Here is a 9,906-nt window from a genome sequence, read left to right on the forward strand (position 1 = left end):
AACTCCAGTGTCTCCTGCACTGTGCAGACCTCCAGAATCCCCTCCATCCCAGGTCACAACTCCCCAGTACCTGTTCTTTGCCAGCCTTATGGAACCTTGGCCTGCACCTGTGCAGCTTAGTACTCAGCCAGAGGTTTAAGGGTGGTAGCTCTATGTTGATTTCCGGAGCTCCTCTTTTCTGATGCCCTGTTCTGTAAATTCCAGCAGGCTCAGCAGCTCTGAACTCTGATCTGTGTTTCCTCTCCCCAGCTATGCTGTTCTGTATTTAGGATTCACTTCCCTCTGACAGGGGCTCCCCTGGTGGCTCAGATGGTGAAAGAATCTGCCTGAAATGCGGGAGACCCAGGTTCGATCTCTGGATTGGGAAGTTCCTCTGGAGAAGGGAATGGCAACCCACTTCAGTAGTTTTGCCTGGAGAATTCCATGGGCAGAGGCACCTGGCGGGCTACAGTCCATGGGGTCTCAAAGAGTTGGACACGACAAAATGTGGAGAGCTGTGCAGAGACCTGGAATGACTATAACGTTTACTCATCTCGAGTGTTTCCTTTTTCTCAAGGGTTACAGCCCCGTGTTCGCTGTTACCCGGTACCTGAAAATTATTGCTTCAGATATTTTGTCCAGTTTGACCATTGTTTACCACAAAAGGGAAGCCAAAACCTGTTACTTCATCAAAGCTGTAGCCAGACTGCAGTGTTTTCAGGCCAAAATGTGGCTTGGTTGGTGCCTTTTAAAATTGGGAGAGTCCACATTAAATGTGGATTTCAAGATTCTCTTGAAGACATGTTGAATTTGCTGAGTTTCTGAGCCTGAGTTTGCAGCAGGGGCTGAGGAATGGTGCCTATTGTGGGTGACTCTCTCCAGGTCCTGCCTCCCTTGTTTATCTCAGTTGCTCAACTCCTGGAAACACTGAGTTGTGATCCTATAAAGGGAAGGATCTTTTCATCCCTCCCCCTCCAGCAATGTCAAGGGAAGTTGTCATTTTAAATCTTTCAATATTAAATCTTAAACAACCAAACAAAAAACATTTCAAACCTGTATAGTTCAACTTCCTGTATCCCTACCTAGATATTTCAGCTAAAAATGATATCAACTGCAGGGACTGATAAGAATGCAGTGTGTTTTCTTTGCTGCATTGGGCTGATAAGAATAAACCTGAAATGAGAGATAATCTTCTTCCACCAAATCTCTCAGGTGGAACGCAGCAGACTTCAGAAGTCCAAAAGAGCAATTAGAAACGCAAACTCGAGCTTAAGGAGAATGATGCAGTTTTAAGCCCACTTGTTAGCGTAACGAGAGGCAGGCAGTTAGAGAAGAGAGGCTCTGAAGTTGTCTCAGGTTCATTTAGACTCTGGGAGAACAGAATTAACCTAGAAGCAGAGTCATTTTCCCTTCTCACTTCAAAATGACAGTTTTTCTAGGTCAAACCCATAAAGTTGAAGTGCAGACTGCCCCAGAATTTTGAAGAAAACGACAATGCCAAATTTGTCTTTTTTTTCCCCCCAAATGCCTGTTTTTCAGCTCATCTGCTCCACTCTGATGACTGCTTGTGATCAGAGTAATTTTAGAGAGGCTGGCTCAGAAATCACCTAGTTCAACAACCTCATTGTACAGGCAAGGGCCCTGACCCTCTCCTACCCCAAGAAACTTGGTCCCTCCTTAACTAAGCAGTCCAAAGGCACTTCTGCTATTAACTTGTCCTAAATGGATTGATTTCTCCAAGAGCCCAGCCGCTCTCCAGTGGCTGCCCGTGCATGGCGGAGGGTCCCTAGCTGAGTGCAGCGTAGCGCCCCACAGCCATGCTCAGCCCACAGGTCATCCCCAGCTATGCTCCTGGCATTGTTGGTAACTTTCCATTACCAGTGTTTTTTTAGAATGTTGCTCTTGCCCTGTTAAGAGGCCTGAAATGGTCCAGAGTCCGCTTTGTTTATACACAACATTCTCTTCAGAAATGAGCACCAAAAATGGCCCCACAAGCATGATGACCTCATCCCCGTTCCTAAGCTAAGGCTGTGGGTGTCTTCCATTGGTGGGTGGGGTCATGTCAGGTGAAGTGCGCGGAGGAGAGAATTAGGAGACATTCAGCAAGACCCACAGCTGAAGAGGGAGACTGGGGACCTGTCCAGAGATCTGCCTTTCAAGTCCTCAGGCTTTGTCTCCTGATTCTGAGCTATCTTTGGGATCGAGGGAGAAAGGCCCTTCACCAGGGCCTTTGCTGGAATCTGTATTGGTCCTTTCTCGGGCATGGGCTTCCCTGCTGGCTCAGACAGTAAAGAATCCACCTGCAGTGCGGGAGACCTGGGTCTGATCCCTGGGTTGGGAAGATCCCCTGGAGACGGGATAGGTAGCCACTCCGGTATTCTTGGGCTTCCCTGGTGGCTCAGACGATAAAGAATCCACCTGCAATGTGGGAGACCTGGGTCTGATACCTGGGTTGGGAAGATCCCCTGGAGAAGAGAGTGGCTACCCACTCCAGTATCCTTGCCTGGAGAATTCCATGGATGGAGGAGCCTGGCGGGCGACAGTCCATGGGATTGCAGAGTCAGATGTGACCGAGCGACCAGCACTTTGTTCTTTCTCTTCTCGGCCATAAGTGGTTAGAAAGTGTGACTTCCTGCAGCTCATTTACACCTGTGTCCTGCTTCCTCAGCACCCCATCCTGTCGTGCTTGTGGGGTGCTGCGCTTTCTTCTGCGCCTGCACTCTTTCAGGCCCTGAGGTTTTCTCTCGGTGATGGGGATGGCTGTCTCGAGCGCATCATAGTCGCGCCAGGAGGCGGGGTTTGGGCACTGAGCGGGCTGGGGCTGGCAGCCCTGCTCTGCTCTCAGCTGGGGGATTGACGTCCTTCCAGTGAAGAGCCTGCTATCGAGGGGGCATCAGCTGGGGAACAGAGGACCTTTATTAAAAGCTCCTGTTTACACTCCCTGCTTCAGATGCGTACTTTATGAGTAAAGCACTTTTGGCTTTACTTTCGCGTGTAAAGGATGTTTGTATCCCCCAATCCTATTATCTGATGCCCATGATTATAGTGTTAGACTTCCTGGGTTGCTTGCACTGCTAAAGAGTGACATTTCTGAAAGAGAAACCAGGAAGAAAGGGTCACCAGGAAGTGTCCTGTTCCTGTGTGTTTTCCCTGCTCTTGCACAGGCGTCATGAGAACAGGACCTTGAGCCTCTGGGGATGACTGGCTAGGTTGGCCGACCTTTTTGTTCCCAAGGGAAAGATACCTTCCCTTGACTGTTATCAAGAAATTCTAGGAAACTCGAGGAGATCTTTGGCCTGGGCCTCTGAGCAACCTGGCTGTTGGGCTGCAGGGCTGGCAGAAGGGCTGGGGCAGAGGGTGAGCCACGTCTCACTGACAGCTGCCCTCAGAGCCCCAGGTGGCCCGACCTCGGCCTGTGCGGCTTACTTAAGCCCTGGTGCCTTTGTTGGTCCCTTGGGCTTTTCCCCTCCAAACTGTTGCCTGTGGGGCAGGGTGTTTACTGAGAAAGTGTGAACCAGGTGGAAGCTTTGATTTGGTCACTTCCAGGGAATCGTGCTCAAGGCTGCTTCCTTTGACCCACCCCAGCGATGCTGTTTTCTCTTCTCTTGCAGCACCTGTCCCTAAAAGCCAAGAGGGCCAAGGTCCAGGACCAGTGAGCAGAGCTGGCGGCCGCTGCAGGGGCTGCTCGGTGTTCCCTCCTCCACGCTGTCACCCCCAGCCCAGGGTAGACAAGCTGGCGTTGGCTCCTGTGGACCCTTCAGCAGCTCTGCAGTGGGCTGCAGCCCGTTCACAGCCCCCTCCTGCCCGCTCCCCTCAGCATCTGCATTCCTCGCTGGGATCCAGAGGAGTCTGGGCCTGGGCGGGCGTCCTGCTGCGCAGGAGTTGGAAAGCCCGTGCTCTTGGCTCACCCAGCACCCTCCCTGGCCCAGCGTGCCCCTGTCACCAGGCATGAACTCCAGCCCAGCTTCATGGGGAGCAGGGAGGAAGGTGGACTGCTGCAGACTGAAGCACCACATGGGGTGGGCAGGGTTTTGCTGGGCTGGCCTTGCTCTCCCTGCTGGGACTCCTCCTCTATCGACCAGTGAGGTCCTTGGCCAAGTGTGGACATGGCGCATATCTATGATGAGACCCTGGAAACGCGGCGGATTTCTGCCAGTCACCCGGGGCATGTTTGGTGGGCACCGGGGCTCCCAAGCCAAGTAGCTTCTGTTTCCCTCTGCCCATGTTCCTGTTTGTCTGCATTCGGGAGATTTGCAAGGATTGGCAGTCAACAGAGAGGACCCCTGTGCACACGGCTCCTTGGCTTCGCAAGCAGCTTAGCTCCCCCTCCGCGCACGGTACCATGTCCCGATGCCACTAGTGAAAGCTCATCTGCTCGAAACCCATCCCAGATCCTCGGTAGCAGAAATTCACAACCGTTTAGAGGCTCTAAGCTTCTGTAGCTCAGGAACATACCTTGTCCGTTTGTCTTCTGTGTGTTTGCTTGGATTCTTGTGAGAAGGCGGGGGCCCTTCCAGCAGGCACTGGTGTCATCGTCCCCGGGGCTGCTTGGCTGGGATGATGTCTGCAAGCACATAGCTTGAAAGTTTATTTTTGTACTGATCCTAGTTTGGATGTGCCACTTTGGGCACCAAACATGTATGTCATTTTTATTTCTGTTTTATAAACATGTAAATAATAGTGGTCACTTGTTAATAATAGTAAACCTTTATACTTAAAGTAAATGTAGTCCCTCCCATCCGTGGTTCTCCTGTCTATATTTTAAGACAGTCCAATGAATTTTCATAAGCGAGCGCTTGACATCAGCTGAGAAACCAGAGGCTCTGCACATAGCAACTTTGGGGTCACGTGGGCACAGGGAGCCCCATAGAGCAAGATCATATGATCAAATGCCCTCCAGACATCGTTAGAGCAGACATGGGATATTGTTTCTATAAAGTCCCAAAGAAGTGCCAGTTCTCACCAGTTTCTGATTGGCATCCTTGTGGAGAAAGGTCAGAAATGCTTTCATAAAGTCTGAATTTAGGACCAGGGCTGATCCTGTTGAACTTCTGTTGGGGTGGGAGGAGGCAAAGGGGCAGAATCCACATCCCCTGGGGCAAGACCACAGATGAAATCAGGAGATCAAACAATACTCTGAGGTGCAGGCTGGAGTCAGCAAGGTGTCCCTGGCCACCTCTGCCTGTGGGTCCCATCTGTCGCTGTCTCTCCACCTCCTGGGCAGCCCCCAGCAGGGCAGGCAGGCCTCCCAGCGTTGTGCCCTGTGTCACATTGCAGCCCCTCGTGTGTGGAGATGGATCATCACCATGAAAGGCCTGTAACCGCGAAATGCCAGCCTTGGCCCCGGGGCCCCTTTACATGTCTCTGCAGGACCACGTGACCTCGTCAGAGGGCTCTGACTTAGCCTGGCTGAGAGACCAGCAGGGCCCGATGGCCTGGCAGCTCCCAAGACTTTGTACCCTAGTCGTTCCACAAGAATGAGCCCTCTCAAGCCCCACACAGGCGCTCAGATACCATTAGTGACATTTCCACGACTTTGCAGTGTCCTCCTTCTGAAGCCAGCTGCTCGTGTTGGACAACGCAGGGGAGTCCACACTGGGAGGTGGCATGGGGCGGTGTCATCCTGAGGCCCAGGGACGGGCCTCTCTGTGCTCGTTCACACTCTGCGGGTTCTGTGCCGAAGCCGGGCTCCCGAAGGGCTGGAGGGCGCCATCACAAGGAGGCCCCTGGGCCAGGCAGCGCTCCGGCACGTCTCTGTCCGGTCTGCAGACACTGGCTGAGCACCCGGGCTGTGTGTGTGATACAGGAGTGGGGTGGAGATGTTCGACAGCAAGTGACTGGGTGAGGGGACCTGCAGGGAGGCAGGGATAAGGATGATAGTGGTGAGAGATGGCAGAGGCCGCAGCGGTGGTTAGAAGCCAGTCATCATCCAGAAAAACCTTGCTCATAACAAGACCCTTCCTTGTGAACCTGCAGAGCGTGCTCACGTTCTGCTGCCCTGTCTGTCCCTCCCACCTCACCCTTTCACTTTGGCCGTGAACGTGGAGAGTCGCCCAGTCCCCCAGCTCCTCTCTCTGGCACCAGCTTCTGCACCAGCGCAGCCTGTGACCATTGCTGCTCGCTCTTGGTGGCCGCAGTGCCAGTCTGGGTTCCCTTGCTGTCCATCCCCGTTCTCAGCTCCACTTTTCAGGCCCCAGTGCTGATGGCTTCCGGTCAGTCATTTCATAGGGTTGAGTGATGGGGTCACAGGTCTGAGGTGCCTAAATTTGGATGAGCGCAAGACCCCATACTGGAACCATGGGACCAGATCTCTGGTGGTGGGACCTGGGAGCCTGCAACTTGAAAAGCTTCCTCCCAGATGATTCTAATGATGTGGTGGCTTGGGGACCACTGGTAAAGGAGACGAGATGTCACGAAGACCTCAACCGAGGAAGGGAGGTGAGCCACCAGCTGGGCAGTCAGGAGGAGCATCAGACTTGAGTGACAGTTTTGACACAGGTTGTATTCTAACCTGTACCAGGATCTATTCCGAGTCAACTGGCCTGTTTCTCCAAAGCACTGGGGCTGGAATTTAACTCCCGACAGGTCACAGTAGTGGGCTCCAGTGTTGGCCCACGCTGACTTTTCCTGACATCTCTCTCCAAATGGTGAGCATTTCATAGTTTATGCTGTTTAAAAGATCATCCCATCCTTTTGTCTTATTTTTTTGGTGCTAAAATGTTCGTTCTTTTAGAAAATAATGGTGATATTAGATGGTAGCTTTAAAAAAATGTTTTCCTTGGAAAAATAAAATATTAACAGTCAAACTGCCCTGGTGGCCCACTGGTGAAGACTCCGTGCTCCCAATGCAGTGGGCCTGGGTTCAGTCCCTGGTTGGGGAACTAAGATCCGATATGCCACATGGCATGGACAAAAAAAAAATTAAAAAGAAGAAAAGAATTGTATACAAGTTTCCTGATTAAAAAAAATTCAAGGGGCTTCCCTGATGGTCCAGTGGCTAAGACTCCATGCTCCCAATGCAGGGCGCCCGGGTTCGATGCTGGTCAGGAATCTAGATCCCATGTGCCGCAACTAAAAAGATCCCGCGTGCCATAACTGATTTGATGTAGCCAAAATAACAACAACAGCAACAACAAAACTGGTTGATGAAATCCCCAAATCCAGGAACCACTAGTCTGTGGGCTAGAGAGGACTGTGTGGGCCAAAGGGCAGCTCAGCACCAAGCGTCACATCTCTGGGAAGACAGAGCTGCCTTGTCAAACAACTGAGTTGCAGCTGGACTTCTGGAGCCACAGAGGAACTACCTGTCTTCACATAAATGGAAGGATTCAAGGTGGCAGGACTCAGCCCCCGGGTCGCTGACTTCACCTTTTGATAAGATCAGATATTTTCCACCCTCCAGTGACTCACCTGGATGTTTCTTCAGCCTTCCAACCTGTTTGTGTAAAATACAACCTGCATGCATTTTTGATGCCTGATGGAACCCTGGATTTCCTATGTTTCATCTATGTGTCCTGCCATTGGACCTAGAAATGGGCTATCCACCCATTTCATACCTGGCCACTTCAGGGCGGGTAGCTAGTCGGTGTGTCCTGGAGGGAGCTTGTCCCTGGGTCCTCAGGGTCACTGCTCTGTCTGGTGAACCAAGAGGAAGTTCTGGCACTTCTGGTGAACCCCAGAGATGGGGCCTTCTGCTTTCTTGGGTGGTACTGAACTTGTTCAAACAGGCTGTCTCCTTGCCTGACAAAGGGATGCCAGGGCATCATTTTCCCTGGCCCTGTGGCCTGTGTGGCTTCAGCCTCACCTGTGGGCTCTGCTGAAGGCAGAGATTGAGCCAGAGGGGCTGGGAGATGCACAAGGGAGTTGGTGTGGTGGTGAAGGACCCGGGGGGGGAGCATGCCCAGAATCTGTAGCCAGGCAAAGGCCGAGCATGAGCTACCGCTCATGGCTTGTCCATTGACTGACGTCTGGGCAGTGGCTCTGAATACAAGCACCCTGGCCAGGCTTTTCCTTGGCCCTAGACTGATGGGTGAACTGTTACATGACCCAGAGTAGCCCTGGGCCCGGCCTCCAGCCGTGCCTCCGGACCCCAGGCCCCAGGGCAGGACTTGGCTGGTAAGGAGTTTCCCATCTGCCTTCAGTTGGTTCCTTTGAGCGTCTTCCTCTCCATTTCCACCTCCTGTGTTTTCACTTTTGAAGGAACATCAGCGTTGCTTAGCACCCGCTCTGTCTTCACTCCTCGCTCTTTGTTTTTTGTCTTCACATTTGTTTATCCTTTGTCCCTTTGACCTTTACCCCCCTGGTTTATGCATTATTTCTCTTTTTATCATGAAGTTTAAAAAAATATATAGGTGTATGTGATTTGCTTCATGTTGATACTGTTTTAAAAAGCATTTTTACCTTTATATTTAACTTCATGGTCTTCTTTATACTTGTTGCTTTTAGGTTATGCTTTTATACTTTTAGGTTAAAAAAACTCATATTAATTTTTCGTTTTTGTTCTGTAAATATTTTCTTCAATTATTTTCATTGTCTCATTTTAACCTATTTGTTTTAAACTTTCCTTAACAGTTCACTTCCCATTTCACTTTACTTCTGTTACTCCTTTCTCTTGTATCTTAGTGTGCTTAATTGGTGTCCATGGTTGGCAAAGGGCCTAACTGTAGGCGTGAGAGCAGGAGAAAAGATGTTTGCAATGGTTAAAAGCAACAAAGGATTCACTGTCAAGAATATAAAAGGAATATGCAATAGTAAATAGATAACCCAAGAGAAAAAAATGGGCAAAAGGTAAGCAACAATTGATAGACCCAGTTCACCAAAGCAGTGAAAAGCTGTTTGAGTGAATCGTCAGAAACACAGAACTAAAGCACCAATCCAGTATCAGTTGGCACCCATCAGATTAACAAAGGTGGGTAATGACAAGTGTTGGCAGAGACATGGGCACCAGTGGAGAGCCTCCTGGCACAGCTGACGGAATGAAGTAAGCGCGTGCTCCCCAATCCAGACATCCCACGTCTGGGTCAGTGTTCCCAACAAAATTCTCACCTGGGTCCCTGAGGAGACACATGGAAGCATGCTCGCCCACTTTGGTTGGGGTGAGAGGGTAGCAGTGGTGGAGGTGGCAGGGGTTGAGGGCGGGGTGGAGGAATGTCCAGCACTGGGAGAATGTGCAGGGAAGAGTCAGTGGTTGGCATCATGGAGCATATGAAGCCCTTTCAAGCCACAGACAACATGTAACACGGACCTTCAAAACAGATGAGTGAGAAAAATAAGAAACAGATGGGACAGTACCATGTACAGACGATACAAATACATTCGCACAAAACAACACAGCGTTTGCAAAAACAGGAGGGTTGCCTGTAGAGGGTGGAGGGGAGGAGGATGGGAGTGAGGAATGGGGGTAAGAGAAAAGAACAGAACGGAACAAGGTGGGATGAAAGAGGCACTCGGGTGTCCATCTGCAAGAGGCCTTGGTTTTAGGCCAGGTAGCTTTCTTATTCAAGGTCCCAGGTGGGTAGAAGGTGTGCAGGGTTGGCCTCACTCATGAGTGTTGACCTCAGTGGGCTTGCTGCTGCTGCCTCCCAGGTCAGATCCCCGAGGAACCTCTTTGATCCTGGACGTGATGCTCTGAGGACCACCATGACCTGCCTGAATACTCACATTCTCCATCACAGTGCTATCCTACTTGGCTATTATTCTCGTTGTGATACCCTTAAAAAAAAGTATTTAGCAGCATCAGGTCTTGGTTGCAGCACACAGGATCCTCCTCGTGGCCTTTGGGATCATTCTTTGCAGCGTGCGGGCGTCTCTCTAGTTGCAGTGTGTGGGCTTAGTTGCCTTGCAGAATGTACGATCTTAGTTCCCCAAGTGAAAGTCAAAGTGTTGGTCGCTAGTCGTGTCCAACTCTTAGCAACCCAATGGACTGGA

The 9,906-nt window shown here is 51.0% G+C and overlaps 1 protein-coding gene across 1 annotated transcript in view; it reads left to right on the forward strand.

The window, feature by feature from the left end:
• The window catches only part of DHX35 (DEAH-box helicase 35), a 73,849-nt gene extending 69,132 nt beyond the window's left edge, over positions 1–4,717 (forward strand). Inside the window, exon 23 of the mRNA XM_069546975.1 lies at positions 3,591–4,717. Coding sequence (XP_069403076.1) covers positions 3,591–3,635 — 45 coding nt within the window. The 3' untranslated portion in view covers positions 3,636–4,717. The remainder of the gene's footprint in view (positions 1–3,590) is intronic.
• The last annotated feature ends 5,189 nt before the right edge of the window (positions 4,718–9,906 follow it).

The sequence above is a fragment of the Ovis canadensis genome, chromosome 13 (assembly GCF_042477335.2).
Source record: "Ovis canadensis isolate MfBH-ARS-UI-01 breed Bighorn chromosome 13, ARS-UI_OviCan_v2, whole genome shotgun sequence".
Taxonomy (NCBI): domain Eukaryota; kingdom Metazoa; phylum Chordata; class Mammalia; order Artiodactyla; family Bovidae; genus Ovis; species Ovis canadensis.